Source organism: Pangasianodon hypophthalmus, chromosome 9 (assembly GCF_027358585.1).
Source record: "Pangasianodon hypophthalmus isolate fPanHyp1 chromosome 9, fPanHyp1.pri, whole genome shotgun sequence".
Lineage (NCBI taxonomy): Eukaryota > Metazoa > Chordata > Actinopteri > Siluriformes > Pangasiidae > Pangasianodon > Pangasianodon hypophthalmus.
The window spans coordinates 23,066,464-23,086,277 of NC_069718.1; the positions used below are offsets into that span (position 1 = coordinate 23,066,464).

General features: G+C 41.4%; 1 protein-coding gene across 2 annotated transcripts in view; it reads right to left on the reverse strand.

The window, feature by feature from the left end:
• Positions 1-2,046: 2,046 nt before the first annotated feature.
• Positions 2,047-19,814, reverse strand: part of zmp:0000001167 (protein phosphatase 1 regulatory subunit 12A) — a 36,132-nt gene continuing 18,364 nt past the window's right edge. Inside the window, exons 2-25 of one of the 2 annotated variants that reach the window (XM_034307395.2) lie at positions 18,030-18,160; positions 16,056-16,174; positions 13,378-13,534; positions 13,132-13,276; positions 12,974-13,048; positions 12,408-12,490; positions 11,616-11,794; positions 10,936-11,045; positions 10,251-10,454; positions 9,431-9,525; positions 9,260-9,349; positions 9,086-9,184; positions 7,003-7,092; positions 6,751-6,841; positions 6,396-6,515; positions 6,041-6,137; positions 5,869-5,954; positions 5,723-5,779; positions 5,578-5,600; positions 5,427-5,490; positions 5,239-5,343; positions 5,093-5,143; positions 3,276-3,326; positions 2,047-3,139 (exon numbers count right to left, since the gene is read on the reverse strand). In XM_034307395.2, coding sequence (XP_034163286.1) covers positions 3,053-3,139; positions 3,276-3,326; positions 5,093-5,143; positions 5,239-5,343; positions 5,427-5,490; positions 5,578-5,600; positions 5,723-5,779; positions 5,869-5,954; positions 6,041-6,137; positions 6,396-6,515; positions 6,751-6,841; positions 7,003-7,092; positions 9,086-9,184; positions 9,260-9,349; positions 9,431-9,525; positions 10,251-10,454; positions 10,936-11,045; positions 11,616-11,794; positions 12,408-12,490; positions 12,974-13,048; positions 13,132-13,276; positions 13,378-13,534; positions 16,056-16,174; positions 18,030-18,160 — 2,409 coding nt within the window. In that variant the 3' untranslated portion in view covers positions 2,047-3,052. Of the gene's footprint in view, positions 3,140-3,275; positions 3,327-5,092; positions 5,144-5,238; positions 5,344-5,426; positions 5,491-5,577; positions 5,601-5,722; positions 5,780-5,868; positions 5,955-6,040; positions 6,138-6,395; positions 6,516-6,750; positions 6,842-7,002; positions 7,093-9,085; positions 9,185-9,259; positions 9,350-9,430; positions 9,526-10,250; positions 10,455-10,935; positions 11,046-11,615; positions 11,819-12,407; positions 12,491-12,973; positions 13,049-13,131; positions 13,277-13,377; positions 13,535-16,055; positions 16,175-18,029; positions 18,161-19,814 lie in introns of both variants that reach the window. The other variant, XM_034307394.2, reaches the window with a different exon arrangement.

Here is a 19,814-nt window from a genome sequence, read left to right on the forward strand (position 1 = left end):
CGCTTGCTGTCAGCAGCTACATTGTGTCCTTGTAGGACAGTGGGCAGACTACCAGTGTGTGAATAGATGTGACAAACAGATGAGGGTAGAGAAGATGAAGGTAGCATTCTCCCAAAGGTCATTCAGCTCTCTCGGCACATGTATAAACATCCATGTGCATGTAAAATCCATCAGAGGCACAAATGGAAAAGTTGCTGTACTTTGGCGAAAGACATACATCAGTCAACAGCAACAGTGTAAATGAGATGTTTGAGAAGATTCACGAGAACCAAAAGAAGAGACTGGTTCTCTCATTTCTATTTCTAGTCAATCAGCAGCCTTGACATATTACAGTGTTTGCACCCAGTTTGTCCACATTCCACTTTGTGCCTTGCTCTTTCTAACACACTCTCTCTCTCACACACACACACACGCGCACTATGGGAATGTTGCACCCATTGCTCCAGTTGTTCCTCCCCCCAAGGATGCAGGACATCTGGTGGGCAGGCACACAGCGAGCGAGCGAGCGAGAGTGAGAGAGCGAGGGTGAGAGAGTGAGAGAGAGAGAGATGAACATAGGCAGACTAACAGACGTGATGACTAACACTCTTTCAGACAGATGAGGACCAGTAAATGGTTGTCTAATGTACTGAGGTTTCTTTCAACCCAACTGTAAATCAGAAGAAGAAAAAATTGGTACCTCTAGAACAGAGGTTCTTAACTCCAGTTCTGGAGACCTCATACCATGCAGAGTTTGACATTTTCCCTACCATCAACCCCCAGCTGCTGTTTACATATTTCATATTTATATATAGCATGTTCATCTTGCACCATGGTCTCTTGCACTTCAGTATTTGTTTTACCCTTGTTATTGTGTTGCATTTTTGTATTCTTCATTTCTGTATCCCCCTTGACTTTATATCTTTGATTCTGTGTTTGCACCTGACATCAAGACAAATTCCTAGTACTGTAGAGTGTCCTTTACTGTACCTGGCAATAAATTCTGTTTCTGATTCTGATTCAGCTGTTCATCCACTAATTGAGAAGCCCTTAATGAGTTGGTTGAGGTGTTGAGGGTTGGGAAAATGTCAACCTTTACAGGGCTGGAGGTCTCCCGGACCGACGAAGACGACGACGATGACGACAATGAAGAAGAAGAATGTGTAATGACAAAAACACAGTCAACAGCTTAAAATACTTGACACTAATCTACAAATTGATGGTTCTTCTTCATTAAAAGATTAAAGGTGCATTTGTCAAGATTATTCAAGAGTGGAGCTCTAGCACTTACGAAGGTCAAGTTCAATATTAGAATGATATTTTCCTCCCTGAACCCACCCCTTCCATTCCCATCCATTTCTAGTTTTTGGTGTTTGGAAGGACAGCATGTTTTTTTTTTTTTTTCACAGTGAAAGTATCTGGCTGTGCTGGGCACTTACCAAATTCCACCATGTTTTCCTTTTTCCGACAGACTGAGATGTGGGTGGAGTGAAGGAGTGTTGGGGCGTGTCTGTAAAAAGACTGACAGGAAGCCCATTTAAACACAATCAGTCCGACCCAGACAGCAGTTTTCCGAAAGGGTTTTCAAAGCTGCATAGTATACTTTGTCCTAATGCCATTGCTTAAATGATTATTTTCATCATGTTCTACATATTTTCCAGGTCAACTGTACTAGTTTATTAAAAAAAAAAAATAAAAATTTGCCTACTGCACCTTTGCACCAACATAAGACCAATGTAATGAAGGCTTTCCTTTTCCGTATGGAATTGTTTCACTAATATAAAACAAAACCATTTTATACACCTATACGATGCTCCTGCTGGGATTGCTCTTCGATCTGAAATGAAGATGCAAAGCAGCTGCATGGAATGCATTTAAATGTGAATAATACTAACTTCCAACATTCATTCAACATTTCATTCTTAAGATTCATTCACAAGACCATCCTGTCAACACACCTGAACAGCTAATTATTAAACCCCAGGACTGAAGTTAAGAATCACTGCTGTAGAAGGAGAAGAAAAAACAACAGTGAACATCTTAAAATACTTGACACTAAGCTACAAATACACACAACCTTTTATTAAGTGCTGAAATTCATTTTATATATATTAAAAACACATGGGTATCACATTACTTTTGACGGCATTATTATTTTAAGGGAATAATATTTGTCCATTTATATAATAAACAAAGTTACCATCCTCGTCGCCGAACACCAGGTGCGAGGAATTGATGCAAACGAAAACACATGAAAACAATATTCTATTTCTTCACCTTTATATCAATATGTGTAGGAAAATACACAATGCATAGCATGATAGGCTTGTGCACAACAGTAAAGTGGGTTTGCACCGATGTCACCGACCGTGTGCGTGCGTGTGTGTGTGTGTGTGTGTGTGTGTGTGTGTGTGTGTGTGTGTGTGTGAAGTGTACTGGTCTCATTATTGATTGTAGTGCTGTGTGGCTGTACTTTCAGCCAGTACTGGGTAACAAAGTGGTCATAGAATTGGCAACTCACATAAGAAGAGACTAAATCAGCACGTGTGTGTGTGTGTGTGTGAGAAGTGTATGCAAAGTGCAAAATTACTGCAGACCTAAAGGAGCCTGAGAGGTTTGGAATGTGTGTGGCACTCATGTGAATGCTGTGTATGCCTTCTGTGTGTGTGTGAGTGTGTGTGTAAGCCTGCCAAGTGTGTGCATATATCATTTCCAACTAGTCTCCGAACATAGGGGCAAACAGAGTTCATACTGAATGTGCATGTATTGAGGGGTAGCTTACTGTGCACGCATGTACACACACACACACACACACACACACACACACACACACACACACACCCTCAGTCAGACAGGTAGGGATCAGGTCAAAATGCAGTTTGTTTAAACGGTGCACATAAAAAAAAGTGACATGCTCTATCATTCTTTCGTTCCGTTTCTCACACACAGCTAATTCTTTGGCATAGGATGTGAGGATGTGAGGATGGGGGGAAGAGGGGTGGATTGTCTCTCTCTGAGTCTCTGTCTATTTTCTGTTCTCCCTCTCCTTCGTTCACTTGCGCTTTCTCATTGTCTATTTCGAGAGCTTGCTGATCACTCGGATGAGTGCTCCATTTTCGTCCTTCAGCCTCTGGTTATCCGCTTTTAGATCCCCCAATACCTACAAGCAAAAACACACACACACACACACACACACACACACACACACACACACACACAAGTTGGAGCTAATGCATACAGTGACCGCAGGGGGTAAACCGATGAAAAATGAAGTCCCGGATGTGTACTGTTCTTACTTTCAGCTCCTCCTCTAACTCCGCTGCACGTCTCTCCAACACCACCTTCTCCTGAGAGAGAGAGAGAGAGAGAGAGAGACAGAAAAAAATGAAAAAGAATAGCAGAGATACTTGCAGAGATTGTCAAAAACCATTTCTTCCACAGTTTAGCACAACTGCAAAAGTGATTATAGATTTTTTTTGTAGAGTGGTACTAGCTGCAAAACTGCTGAACACATGGCTGCTTTATTTCCACTGCATGAGTGATGTTTAACAATTTATGTGTTAAAAGAGAAAAAAAAGTGCACAAGACTTCTGCCCAACTGTGGCTGGTGTGAAAACATATATTGATCATCATAGATTCTGATTTGAAGCATACGAAAGCAGTGTATGAGCAACTGAAACAAGGACAGCTGGTTAATCATTTTATCATGTGAACGATGACGGTGCATGGCCCATGTGATCATAAAGCGGTTATATTAATTTTCATGCACATGACACAGTGATAGACCGATAAAAATGTATGCATCTTTTATGGATTTTGTATTTTACTGTATTTTATTTTACTTTTTTTAAATTACTTGTCTTGTTATGTTGATTTCTCACACCATGGGTCTGAGGGAAACGAAATTTCAATCCTCTGTGTGTCCTATACATATAGCAGAATTGACAATAAAGTTGACTTCGACTTTTGATTTTGATCTTTTAATAGCGTACTAAAAATGTTCAAATATTTTTGAATGGTGTTTAGATCATGAAAACACTGTTCTGTGTATTTATTGTCCTGTGCTTTTACTGTAATAATTTACAAGGGCTGTAGACAAGGCTTTAACACACTCGGGGGAAAGTGCTATCCGCCCTCTTCTGCATACATGAGCTAATAGGCACCCACAACTGTCTATTGTGGCCGTGATTGACAGCGGCGAGAGAGCATGCCATCCCTCTTCCTCTGAGAGCATGGCCAATTTTGCTCTCTTGACTCCCGGCCACAGATGGCTATGGCAATGGTACGATCCGAAATCGCAATCTCTGGACAATAGGGTGAACGCGTTTCGGTTGCAAGACCAAGTCTTAATGAAAGTAAGACAGAGTCAAGATCAAGACCAAAAACATCATATCCTTTAAAAGCCAGGCCTTAACTTTTTAACTAGGCTTAATCTGTGCACTGAGCCAGTGGTTAGGATGTTTTCTCTGTGTTTATTGTCAAACTTTGTGCATGTGAAAACATGAATTTTACAAACTTTTGGTCTTGACCAAGTACAATTGTTGAGGTCAGTAGAGAAAACATTTGGCTCCCAAGTGGCGCAACAGAAAAGCATTCACCCTATCATCCGGAGATCACAAGTTTGAATCCCGATGATGAGCAGAGATCTACGGCCGGGGGTCCAAGAAACCAAAATTGGCCGTGCTCTCAGGGAGGAGTGGCACGAGCCAATCATTGGCATCCTGCGCTTTCCTCAGAGTGCATTATGCCGCCCCCTTGATGTTGTATGAGCAGCAGTTTGAAAAGATGCATTCAGCTGGCTTCACGTGCCTCAGAGGAAGCACGTGATAGCCTTCGCCAGTCGGGTGATAGCTACCTGATGGGTGGGAATTGGCCATGACTAAATCAGGGAGAAAATCATGAGGAAATCACAAAAAAAAAAAAAAAAAAAAAAAAAAAAAAAAAAAAAAAAAAAAACCACAAAGAAAATGACTCAGGTATTATGACCCTAATTTGGACTTTATGTAGTTCTGTGCTACTCTATTGTGTGTTGCACCACAATTTATTCCAATGTACAAGTTATATGAAACAATGACAGCACACTTGACTTGGCACACTTGCCAAAAAAACACACCTTTTTCTCCAACTCCAGAAGAGCAGTGCAGTCACTGAACCTCTCCTGTCTCTGCATCACACAAACACACTTACTGTTAAAATGTACTGAGATTTGGATACAACATAGGGATTTGAAATGTGTAGTGTCTCCAAGTGAGTGTTTACCTGCGTTGCTTTCTCCAGCTCCATTCTAGTCACAGACACACTCCTCAGTGTGTCCTGTAGCTGAGCCTGTAGCTGAGTGTTCTCCCTAGACAACTTCTCAAACAACTAACAAACACACATACACACAGTCAATGATCATACATAAAACACAAGCTTAATCTCCCTGTTGACAAAAAAGAGGCACCCACCCTTTTATAATCCTTAACGTCTGATCCCCCTGCCATGAGACAGTCATTGAGGGCTGGATTAGACCTGAGAGAGAGAGAGAGAGAGACTGATGATGTCAGCCTGATCATTGCTCAACCAAATGCACCAAAATGACAAATGTCAAAGACATACCTGCTGCTTATGTATCTGTCTGTCTGTATCATGGAAGTGAGTGAGAGAGAGAGAGACACATATCAGAGTTTGTGTGTATGCACATATGTATAACAAAATACATAAATGTAGATAAAAATTGCTTTAGTGATTCTGTCACTCGAACCTGTGGGTCCGGCCCACCGCTGCTCTCGTACTCTGCGTTGGGCTCGTTATCTTCAGTCTACATACAGAGGTCAGAATGTCAAACCTCCATCCTGGCACTCATTTATTCAAAACATCAACACACAGCTCTCCCTCCCCATTGCTCACCTCTCCTGTTCTTTCTCTCCTCCGAGCTCTCGCTCTCCTCCTCTCCCTCGCTCGCTCCTCGATTTCAGCCAAGCTGTCCTCAGCATCTACCACACACACACAATGTAGAAAGGTAAAAAGGACATATCTGGATTGCTCAAAGGAGCAAAGGTCAATAGGCAGTAAAGGTCACCTCTCCTGTCAGCAGGACGAGGTGCACCAGGAGGGTGAGTGAGTCCCAGCAGATCCGACTTCTGCAGGTTAGCAATACGAGACCTCCAACTCACCTCCTGAACACACACACACACACACACACACACACACACACACACACAGAAATGCATACATGTGCACACAGACATAGAGAGAAAATTACAAAATACAAAACAAACAATTATGTCCTGAAAATATCATGACCTGAAATGAGTATGATGTATAGTACAACAAAAAAATCTGGATATTAAATCTGAAACAATTGTGTGTGATGCACTTTGGCCTAACATGCACTCTATCTTATATCTCAGGTCAACAATCTCAACCTTTCTCACCCCTTCCTCTCCCTTCTTCTGCTTCGCTTCTTTTTCCTCTTCCTCCTTAGTCCTCTCTTTTCCCTTGTTTTCGGTCTTTATTGTCTTCTCTGCTTCCTGGAGGTCGGTAAGTGTAACACCCTGGAGACCAAACATGGCAAAAAAAAACAAAAAACAAAAAACAAAAAACAAAAACAAACACAGCATCAGACATGCATACATACATATATACATGTGTGTGTGTGTGTGTGTGTGTGTGCGTGTGTGTATCATACTTGAGTGTGATCAGTGAAAAAAATCAGTCTAAGCAATTCTGTGTAGATGGTGTGCATTTTCATACTTGGGTCAAAGGTCACAAGTTTAACAGCAAGCTAACCTGAGTAGAGCGTCTGGACTGACGTGCATGTCTGGAGCGAGCTTTCCTCTGAGCTTCAGCCTCTTCATCACGTACTGGGGTCAGATATGATCTGCACACACATACACACAAACAAAAGGCCTTAATAAGACTCTGTACACAGAGTGTGTTTACAGCTCTATTAAATGAGCTTGAAAATGCAGACTGCAATTTATCCTTAGCCAGCCCAATAAATGTCCATAAACACAGACACACCAGCTCCACTACACTCACCTCCGCCTCTGCTTAGTCTCCTGCTCGCCTGTTGTCGTAGTTGTTGTCGTGGAGACGGGTTCCTTCTTTTCGGACTCTTCCTGAGCTAACCTGCGTGATGGACAGGATGTGCTGTTAGTGTGCTAAACAATGTGTAAACCAGAGCTGGATGATTTAGCCAACATTTTATACCACAATACTTTTGACCTAAAGTGGGGATGTCCTGATGACTATGGCCTGCTGCCATTTTTTAAACAGCTTTCTAGAAAGTAAAATTGACCAACTATTAAGAACGTTTAAAAAAAAAAAAAAAAAAAAAAAAAAAAGAAGGTTCCTAGTTTGAACACTGTTATCTTAGCAAGTGAAAATATCTCGAATATAGTTAAATTTAGCTAGCATTTCTTATTATAAGATTACAATAAACCAAATATAAGATCATTAAACCTATTTCTTGACATTATTTCTCATTTCAAGCTTGTAGTTTTCTTATTCTATTGGCAGATAATTTTGCTTCTTTTTAGAAATAAATGCTTATAAAAATGAGCATAATGATCTGCTCATATAATAGAACAAGACTATTTCAATGGCTTGAAATGAGTTTAATAATCTTATATTTGGTTTATTGCAATGTTATAATAGGAAATACTAGATACATTTGACTATATTCAAGGTATTTCCACTTGATAAGATGTCATTTTTTGGAGCGTATCATGTAAAAACTCATCCTTTTCGTTCCTAATCAAAATATTATTGATGTTGGATTTTACACACCTATGCTAGAAACATTAAGTTTACACACCTACATTAATGTTACCAAGCTTTTGGCTAGACATGGTAACACCGAATAAATGAAAAACAGAAAGCAGAAGATTTCAGAGGGATGTGTGCCTGTTTAATTGGTCAGGAATCCAGTGCTGTGATGAAGGATTATGAAATGAAGTATCACCCTTTCAAGCTGTGCTGAATGAGATGAGAAGGTAAAACAAGGCTGTCCTCTCAACAAACCAGGTTTGTGTGCTAAGCAAGTGCAGGAAAACGCTACAAAGGTAATTGACATAAGCCAGTGCAGAAAACTCATTGCCGAGGGTCACTTTATATAGGAGTGACTCATGAAAGATGGCGCTATAAAGTGTCTGGAAACGATGCAAGAATTTAACATTAGTTTTGCAAAAACAAAAAAACAAAACAAAAAAAACACCAATGAATCGAAGATGTCTTGACCATAATGACGCTGCACAAGAGATGACTGAGATCTAAGATAACTACCGACAGTCACAAGTGCAATGTGTTTCAAATCTCCACAACACTTAAACCTGACTTTACCGTCCAAAACACATCAGTGTTCCCATTAGTATTATTAAGTGGGGAGTGAAATCTGCTAAATCTTTATTTACATAATGCTGAAAACTTTTTTAAAACCGTCCTACCGTCCGAGTTAGTCACCTGAATAAAAACACTGTTAGAGCTGGTAACCAAGCAGGCATATTTCATTTTTATTTTATTATTATTACACAGAGCCTGTGACCTATGACTTCAGGTATTTTCCTCCATCTGGCCTGCCAACAAGGAAAGTCTGGACACCCCTGATTTAAAGAAAACAAGGTACTGTTATCCTTTATGTAATTACGTTCCATCTCTCAAAAGGATTGTTTTTTTTTTGCACACATAACTGTACTGAAACAAAATCAAAGAAATAAAATAATCATTTATAATATCCATAATTTACTCAGCTGTCATTTACTGTTGTGCAAAAAAAAATAAAATAAAATAAACTGCTTTTTGATTGTTCGGACTGTGCGTCCATTCTGAACTCAATGCCAAAAACAAAGCGCTTGCCTCTATTTTAGACAGGACTGCTGCTTTTACACTGCTTTACACGGAAACAGGTTGCTTCCACAGCATGTCAAATCACAAGTTTGTGTGCATGTTCAACGTCCTGTTTGAAACATAGCGGTCGGAAAGCCCACTGTCTCAGATGCCATGGCATAACCTTTGTAGTTTTGCTCCACTGCAATTTGACAAACTGACAAACCACTGTCACATTTATACCTGTATACTGCTAGTGTAAACAGACTGCCACGCACACATACACACTTAAACACACCTCTGAGCCACTATATTGTTGAGGCGACTGAGTCCAAATGTTCCCTGTGTGGTGACGGAGGTCACTGAAGGGTCATCGAGTTTCCTTCCATAAGATGAGCTGGAGCCAGAGATACAGAGTTAAAAGCTGATCATACACATGCTGATGGTGTGTGTGTGTGTTTGGGGTACTAACCTGCGAGGTAAAGAGGGGTTCTGTGCTGCCGGCTCACTGCCTGACTGGCTGTTTAGCCTTCGTGTGTATGAGGAGCTCCTGCTCAACCAGCTGCACACAATCAAATCACACGTCTTGTACCCATAAATAATAAAAACCATTATGTATTCTCTGTTTCTCATACACACTGACCTGCTGGGGTTGTCTGAGGTGCTACTGGCGTTGCTGTCTCCAACGCTGAACAGGCGTCTGGACGGAGTGGGCTGCACTCGAGCTAACCTGGGCTCCTGCACAGCGGGAGCAGAGAACATGTGTTTATGTTGGTGGTGGAATGAATTCCCTCTGGATGAAATAGCCGAGTCGCTGGCTGTCTATAAACAAAAGACTGAACACTCACCTCTTTACCTTATTTAAGCACCAAACATGACTTAATTAACAAAAAACATGATTTGTACATGTACAAATGGTACTCTAACTAATGGAAAAAATGTGTTTTAAAAAAAAAAAAAAGTGTATTCAAAATAACAGCAAACAGTTCTTCTCAGACTTCTCAGAATAAACCAGTAAAACCGCCAGTAACGAGTAAATGCTTACAAAATGTGTAATTTGATCTTTCCAGCCTGTCTCGCACGGTACTCTCAGTGTCACTGCCTGTACTTGTCCACGCTCAAAAACACCAGCAGTGTTGTAATGGAGTAAAATGACAACTGCTAAGGTTTGGGGTGAGCGCTGTAACACTCCTAGCAATGGACACATGTTTTTAATCATCCATTTTAGCTGTTTCTGTCAGGGGATTACTGAAGAACCTTAATGATGTTGATATGTTTTTATTACCAAGTGTGTGGTCACCGTACGCCGTCAGTAACACCTACTAGCAGACCAACGCTACTGGCCAGGATAAAGAGAATGAAAAGTTAAATTAGCTGCCAGCAGGGGGTGCTTGATAAAACAACAAAAAGAAACAGGAAAATGATGAGTGTATGAAAGTATGAAAGCGTGTGCATGGTGTTACCTTTGCGTCAGTGTCGGAGCTTAGTCTCGGACTGGAAGCCGAGCGGGACATCCCGATGCTTGAGGTGTTTTCGGTGGCCCGTTGGTTTTCCGTGGCTGCATCAGACACGCCTGAGGTTCCCAGAGTTACTGAGCTGCCCGCTTTGCGCAGAGATGTCCTCCATGAACCCGGAGCCTCACTCACTGCAGGCCGTGTCGGCTCCGGCTACACACACACGCACACACGCCACTTAGCTTAGAAGGTACAACACTGCCATTAGGTATGAAACTTGAAAATCTTATCTTATAAATGTAATTAATAGGAAGAAATTAAAGGCACAGTTGCAAGTGGATACCATAAGTCATAGCATGTCTCTTCTCTGAAAAGTACTTGATCATGTTTTAAATTGTGTAGCACATTTTTTGTTATGTATGTGTATAGCACAATGTAACCATAAAAAAGTAACACTGAACATATTCTCATTTTCTGTTTGTCTTAACAATGCTTAACGTCTCCTTTACAGTCTATTGAAAAACAATGAAAGTTATAAACTAGGAAAATTTAACAGGATTCACAAGGTTCAGAGTTTTCTAAAAACTCCAAACCACCGTGTCCGGACTGAATATCTCTTCCTCACATGCATTTCGGATCATGATGTGGTGTTGGTGTTTGTGGAAGTTTACAGTACAAAGCTCTTATAATGCACCTTTTTAACCTGGTTTGTTGTGCTGCTGGCGGTGGTCGTGGTCGTTACAGGAGCAGCAATGTTGCGCTTGTTGTTCAAGTTGTTGATCAACTCCCTTGTTTTTGCCTTTTCTGAAATAGACACAAAGGAGGTTTCAAATGAATCCCAAACATTAGCAGAAAAGACGGCAACACCGGGGAGAACAGACGGCAACACCGGGGAGAACAGACGGCAACACCGGGGAGAACAGACGGCAACACCGGGGAGAACAGACGGCAACACAGAGTAGAACAGATGGCAACACCGGGGAGAACACTGAGAAAAACGGATGGCAACACCGGGGAGAACACCGGGGAGAACAGGAAGAACAGACGGCAACACCGGAGAGAACAGACGGCAACACCGGGGAGAACAGACGGCAACACCGGGGAGAACAGACGGCAACACCGGGGAGAACAGACGGCAACACCGGGGAGAACAGGAAGAACAGACGGCAACACAGTGTGGACAGGCCCACACTGAAGACTGGAAAAAACACACTGACTGGAAATCAAATGGACTAAATACTGCATGTGAAAGTGTACCCTGTCAGCTTGCTTCCACCATTTCACAAGTGCCCATTACTGCGATGTGTGATGACCATACACATTTATGAGGCATAGGGGAAGTCAGTGAGTATTTCCAGAAACTGCAGTGCTCACCTGATTCAGCATCGCTCTCCGATTCGCTCTCCTCCTCTGAGCTGGAGCTGCTGGAGGCTTTGGGCGGTGCACCTGGGCGGCTTTGGGTGTTTGTCTCCTCCTCTTCTTCCTCCGTGGGTGGGGTCTGGAGGGCGGGTGGAGGGTGCTTCTCTCTCTCGTGCAAAGTGATCTTCTCCTTGCTGCTCATACGAGAGATGGACGTCCTGCAGGGGCGGGCCAACACAGCCAGCAGAGCACGAGTGACATGCAAACCAGCCAATCGGTGAGAGCAACATAACAGGTGAAGCGAATGAGTGTGCAGGCATTTTGGCTGCGGTGTGAAAGGTATTGGCATCCCAATTTCTCATTTGGCGTGTTAACCAGAACAATGATCAATTTTCTTATTACATATAAAGTATAATTCAGATTGGGGTTCCAATACCTTCAGGAATATGTGCTTCAACTACTCAGACAGAAAATTCTCACATAAAAATGAAATCATACTGAAATGAAATCATAATGAAATTAGACAGCATTGTGCATTTTACACACACACAAGGTTTCCATCACTAATATGCGACTCTCTAGGTCACTCATCCCTCCAACTTTATCTCTAAATCATTAAGGCCCACCATTTTAGCCATCATCGTGTCTGTGTTTATGTTTATACATGCCATTCAAATATTGTGTCCTTCTGTGAGGCCAGAGCTGGTGGGTGAAATAACATGCAGACCGCATCTGAATCACACTCTGTGTGTGTATGTGTGTGTGTGTGTGTGTGTGTGTGTGTGTGTGTGTGTGTGTGTGTTTTACCTGCGAGGACGGACTGGTGCCATAGAGATGGGTGGACTGGTTTCAATAACTGGCGCCTGAATCTTCTGTTTCTCTGTACGCATCTGAAGATTTACACACAACAGCAGGATAAAACAGCAATAAAACCTGCTAAAATCCCTCCACCCCATCTCTCCCTAAAACCCTGATAATCTAATAAAACTCAACTGCCTTACAGTAAGCCTTCTTTATGTAATTAACTGCCAAAGAATAGCAAAAGGTAATATAATAAACACAGTCTGACACACTATTGTGTGAGGTCCTTATATGGCTCCTGGCTTGAGGAGTACTGCCCTGTAATAACTCACTGTGCTCTCTGTATGTGTGTGTGTGTGTGTGTGTGTGTGTGTGTGTGTGTGTGTGTGTGTGTGTGTGTGCATTAACAAACTGCTGGCTTTCAGAGTGCGTTCCAGCACAGATAACCTTTTCTTGAAAGAGTGAAAGTGGTCTTTGAACATAAACCAGAGAGAGAGGTGATAAGATAGCACTTCCCATGTGAAACATACCACACTGCACAAACACACACACACACAAGCGCACATACTTACTGCATTTTGCTTCTTTTGCAGCTCCTCCAACTTGTCCACTAGATTCTCATCGGCAACATCAAGAGCGGTTTGACCCTATGGAACACAAAAAGTACCTTAATACCAGACGGAAACAGAAGTAAGAGAAGTAAGAGAAAGAAGAGCTCTGATGCGCTCACCACATTATTGACAGCGTTCATGTCACACATATGATCCACGAGGAGACTGCATGCTTCCTCCTGCCCCCAGTGAGCAGCAGCATGCAGAGGTGTCCAACCATCACAGTCCCTACTGTCCACATCCAGCTTACACTTCAGTAACACCCTGCCACAAACACACACACACACACACACACACAGTATTGTTTTACTGCAGCCTGCAAAAACTAGAAGTGCCGGGTGATCCGTTTCACAGCGTACACTCACTTGAGCACTTCGATGTAGCCTTTAGCCGCGGCTACGTGCAGCGGGGTGGCCTTAGTGTTGGGATGAGGCACCAGAGAACCACTTCCTGCCAAAAAAGCCATGGCATCCTGCATCATCACTCTCTCCTCCTCTCGCCTTGCCTGCTCCATGTCCACACCTGACAAACACACATGGGGAAGCTTAGAGTTTTGTTTACACCGTGTATAAATATTATATATATATATATATATATATATATATGTATTTATGTATGTACATACACACACACATACACACATTCACACACATTTATTTCTTAGACTATTTGCTTTTAAGGAAAACAACTCAAGCCCGAGCTTACCACATGTTTTTTAACATGCGATTTATGATTTGCTTCACATGCTGTAGCTTTTTGGTTACAACACAACTCTTGGCTTTTCACTGGAGATACTGGGATTCATGTGAAGCTTCATGTGTGCAATAAATGGCCAAAATAGTAGGCATGAAGCGATGCACAAAAGCCATGATACGAGACATATCCCATTACAGGCTTCACAAGACGATATTGACATGAGGCGATATTGACACAAATAAAATATTAAATTTATTACATTTATTTTGTATTGACAACAAAGCGAACCACTGCAATATCAATACACTGAAGTGTAAGAAAAGTAGATCAGGATTTATAATATAAAAGGTGTAATTTTCCCCCAATTATTCATGTTAATCATTTTCAGTCTCATACATGTATTTCATGGTAACGTTATTAATATTGTTTGAAGGTAGATTGTGCCTTAAATGATTATGCTAAATAACAAATTCGTGTCATCACCGCAGCTACTGCTGTTTGACATCCCCCTGAAAAACATAAGCGAATCACACTAACCAATTTAATTGTACAGATGAGGAAAAACAATCATGAGTTTATTTATTTATTTATTTTTTTCCCCCCTCATCCCTCTAAAATTAATTTTTGGTTATGCCACTGCCAGCACAACACACGATGTGCTTCTGAATCGTTTCTGACACGAGTGTGACTCACATCAAGCGCAGCACTATGGTTAAACTAGCAGCAGTAGAAACCAGAGTGCCCGTATATACGACTGTTTACGGTAACTACTCTTCTGATGGCTACACTACAGATCTCCTGTGAATTCTGGATAGTGTTAAAACCTTGAGCAGGAATCATTTCAGTATTATTTTTTCAAGTTAGCTGAAGTGAAACGAGGCTGAGGGCATTGTGTTTGACATACTTTGCCAAAACACTTCCTTCTGATTAATTTAACTTTTTGGACTATTAAGTAAACATGCTTCGAGGCAGTTAGGTTCCCTGTACGCAAATACCACTGGTGCTGCTGCCTATTGTGTAAAGAAGAAGTAAAGCTCACTAAATATTAAACATAATTGTCATGATCCACGATATGAGCAGCAATTTCGTCTTACCAATATTTGTATCGCAATATTCGAGACAATGAAATTCTCTCTCATGCCTACAAAATGGGTATGCAATACCATGACATGAAAATATACAATCCACACACACAAACAAAATTTGATCAGTCATATTAGTGACTGTAGACTAGGGGTGTAAACCTCAGGCTTCCAAACAATACGATTTTGATGTGTAAGGCGACAATTTTGATATTTGATGATACCACTAAATCTGCTGCGATACTATTTGATTTAGTAGCCTCTGATCGATACGTGACCAACTCTGCTTTACTGTTAATTCATGAATAATGATGTCGCAGAAACGGAAGAATTTTCGGTAAGTATCGGACGTAAAGAATTGCAAGTATCAGAGTTACGAGAAACTCAGCTTGCTAGCCATTTAATTTATTTACAGCTTATTTATCAGTTTATCAATTATAATGGATGACAGTCGATTTATGATTGTTGCCTTGATTCATTTCAAATTTCATTTGTTGCCTTTTACATTGATGCAGCGAAACAAATCATTAGTTACACCCCTACTATAGACCATCATCGGTTAGAAAAAAATTGCACTCAAATATTTACAACAGTACAGGATTTTGCGTCATAGAGAATTTAAATGCCTCTATTCTAAGGAATCCTGCAATTTATCAACTGCCGTAATCAACACAGTGAATCCGGTAAGACACTGCTGAAGAACACCATCTAGTTTGTGCAGTGAGATCCACCATCACCCTGTGGCTCTCTCAGTTTCTACTCTGATAATTGACACCTTTTTTTTAAATAATGGATTTAATTATGCTCCATGGGATGAGAACCAAATTGTATTCATATTGAGATCATGTGACGCTTTAACTGCACACAGACTCTATTAAAATAATTATACTTCTGATGGCAACTGGTTGCACCAGAACTAATTTAGTAGGACTAATAATAATATTTAGTAGCGAAACTATAGAAATATGAGTAGAGGAAGGAGAAAATTCAACAGAACTCACAGAAACACACACAGTTTGTCTGTTAGCATGTGTGTTAGTGTACATCTGATTAGCAGCCACTATAAAGCTCTACAGTAAAAGCCATATTGCAGAGAGTGTGTGTATCTTTTAGAGATTTAACACAGACCTTTGACCTCTGGTTCAGTTCTCTCCATCCCATTGTTTACCTTTTTATTACTTTTTGCATATCTGTTCATTGTAAAGGCTCTCCTTCTCTCATTCCATTTGTTCTTTCAGTGCTTTTATCCTCCCTTCTCCCCTCACCCTGTTTTTTGATCTCTGCCTTTAACAGCCTTTCCATGGCTTCCTCTGTGGCCACATCCAAAGGAAGTTCCCCCTCGCTGTTCACCGCTCCCACCTGTGCGCCGTGCTCTATCAGGTACCTGCAACACGGACACAGAGGACAAGGTTCCAAGGGCTGAACAACATAATACACACACACACACACACACACACACACACACACACACACACACACATAGCCAAAAGGACATGATTTTGTTCATTACTTCTATTTAATGAAGAAATAGTGGAAGTCAGAATAATATTCATATTATTTTATACCATTTCAAAGTAATGATAAAGACATTAACAGTATAAATAGCACATTATAAATCAGGAAGTGTAAAGTGACTAAAGTACTAAAGTGTTAAAGTGAGAAGAGAAGTGGTTAATATTTAAAATTCTTAACAATCTTCCTGATGAAGTTTTGCACACTCCATTTCTTTACCAGTTTAACCCAGGAGGCTTTTCTTAAAGTTCCCAACAACGGCGGGATTGTCATTTCTGTAGGGTATAAAGATACATCCTTCTTACTTAAGTCACTGAGATGTAATTTAGAGTTTTGGGCAATGCCCTGTGTTTCAAAACAAAATCTCCAAATATCGCAAAATGATGCAGGTGGGCTAATACGCAAACAAATGCAGTAAATTCAGGTATATCAAAGAATGTCCCTGGTATTGCCCACTGTTAGCTAGCTAAGGGTAGCCAGATTTAACTTTGGCTAGCTAGACTCCTCGCGCATTAACGCTTCAACAAAGGGACTCAGTCAGTCAGTGAGAGAAAACGCATCTTTTAGACTGGCTCACTAGGCGGTCAGGCGAAAACTACTTATTAAAATAATTTGCTGCATGCTCCTGCAGTGATAGTCTATACCGCCAAGCAATGCGATTTTCTACGTCCGTGATCGTTTAGTGAGGCACCAATATTTTCAAGCGTGTTTGATTTTCTCTGTGAAGAAACATGTAACGTGGACCCCTCTGCGACTAGCTGCAAGTACAGCGATGAAAAACAACCAATGAGAGCATGAGAGGAAAATGAATTTATCTGCGCAGCAGATCCCTGAATCCAGGTTATCATCCATCTAGTTGTGTGGGAAGGTGAATTGTAGCACAATACAATTGATTCTATAAGAAATTATTTGGCATGTCATACCCAAATGGTTCTTACGGGTGTCCCTGGTGGTTTAGCGGCTTAAGACTTTCACGCTATCACTGATGCGGCTCAGGTTCGATTCCCAGGCAGGGAACCTACCCAGCCACCGCGAGTGTACTCTCAGTGCCGGTGCACAGCCCAGGTAAAGTGGGAGGGTTGCGTCAGGACGGGCATCTGGCATAAAACTTGTGCCAAATCAGACATGCGGACCCTCTGGCGACCCCTAAAGGGAGTGGCCGAAAGATCAACAACCCAAATGGTTGTTAGGAACAGCAAAAATAAACAAAACATGAGATGATTCCTACTGGTGCATTAAAAGCACACCTGCATTTCCTCCATATGTTCTTTTATTGCTCTTTTTTTCTTGTTTCTGTAGTGACAGTCACATGACAGACAGCTCTCATGTTTATTTTCGTTGGAAAGCGGGATCTTTCCAGGTGAAAGATCATGTAGTCTGAAAGCAATCACGTAATCACACTCCCACAACTCTTACAACTAACACTAAACAATTTATCACAAGTGATTTGAGTCATGTCGCGTGAAAGGGTCAGTGATTCTGAGATTTTCAACGTCATGTAGTGTGCACTCGACATTACCCATAAACCCTCTTTGTGCGTCACAACACAAATACACTTCAACGGAAAGTATAAACAAGCCTTAACATGACAAGTACACACACACACACACACACACACACACACACACACACACACATCCAGTATCCACACGCACAAACAAACACATATACACACACACACACACACACACACACACACACACACACACACACACACACACACTGACTTAGTGATCTGGATGAAGCCACAGGAAGCAGCTGCATGGAGGGGTGTCCAGCCCTCGTTGTCCCCTCGGTTCACTTCGCTACCGCTCTCCACGAGAAACTGCACCATCTCAGCGTTCTCGTCAATGCAAGCCTGGAGAAACAAAGCCAAAGAATGTAGTTTTAGATACAAGATCATTTTAGCTGATAAGTACAGTTTAGCTTTATATCTACAGATTTTTATTTTAATGCAGGCGCAAGTGTAACTTGACTGGTCTTGCTCTGTTCAGAAATGAAAGTGTATGTGGATTTCCCTGAATTCAAGTCATGTCCCATTTCTTATAGCTCAGGTTTGTGGATGTACATTAATTACCCACCACATCAATATAAACAGGGCACCAACTACTACCTAAAGACAACCAAATGAATCATTTATCTGATCCAAATAACTATACAGGGCGTCCTAAAAGTCTCTGTACAGAGGGAACACTTTTTTGCAAAACGTCTTCTGAAATTTTTCATACTTAAGTTTATATGATACATATATTTTTTTCAGATAGCCTATAATAATGCCTTTGACAAATGAAGAACATATTAAAATCATTCTCGTGGCTGGATCAGGAAGCTGTCGCAAGGCAGCGATGGACTTTAACAGGAAATATGGCAAGCCCATCACACACGACACTGTTGCCAAACTTATTTACAAATTCAAAAAGACTGGAAGCGTTGCAGACCAACCAAGAAGTGGACATCCACCGGTGCTGGACACATGGTCCCCTATGTATGGAGACTTTTGGGACACCCTGTATAATTATTGACCAGGTAAAATGTCAAGGCATCAGTGATGATCTTCCAGCGCTTACATATTTTCTCAAAAGACGTGCTATTTTCAATCACATTAGTTCTTGCTGTTTGCTTGAGCCATGTTTCTGTTAGACTCACATGTGCTCCTGTGTTATCTGAATTTCAGCAAAATTCTTTGGGGTGCCTTCTTGCTGGTTAAACAGGTTCATCATGTTTCCAAGATGTTGCCTTTGCATATTTTGCAAACAACCGTCCTTTGCGCTACGTTTCCATACTGCTGTGTTGGCAAACAAAACGAGGATGAAGCGTAAGTTAAGGAACTGCAAGTTGCAAGCGGGACTATAGAGTAAAGTCTGGTTCCTAAAACAACTTGGGAGCGTTTTCAGCTCCAGAGACAAAATGTGTTTAGCATCACGGTCCTCTGTAACAACAGATCATGGGGACATTTTGATCATTCGTGATCTAAAATCGTCATATCACCCACCTCTAGCGAGTTGGGTTAGACGGTGGAGATGTGTTTGGTTGGTTACCAAAGTGTATGAGAAGAAAGAGTGACATTTGCTGCAGGTTATGTCAGTTATGCTATGATAATTTCCTTCCTCCAAGAAGAACAGTGTGCAGAGGGCCAAGAGCCACAGCACAGAGAAATCATTTAGCAGAAAGTGGGGGAGGCTACACAATATCTGAGCCTTCTGAAACACAGAATGTTCTAGTAACAGATACACAGCAGTTAAAACTGTTTCAGTGCTTCACACAGGTAGGAAAGCTGAGCTATGACCTGCTTTTTTTTTTTCATATCAGCACAAAAGTTGCTCAGCACCAAAGCTCCATAAAGTGCTTGGGGGAATTTGTGGATGACTCAGTGGTTAAGACATTGAACTTCTGATCGGAAGGTCGTGAGTTCAAATCCCAGCACTGCCAAGATGTCACTGCTGGGCCCTTAACCCTCAATTGCTCAGTTGTATAAATGAGATAATTATAGTCGCTCTGGATAAGGGTGTCTG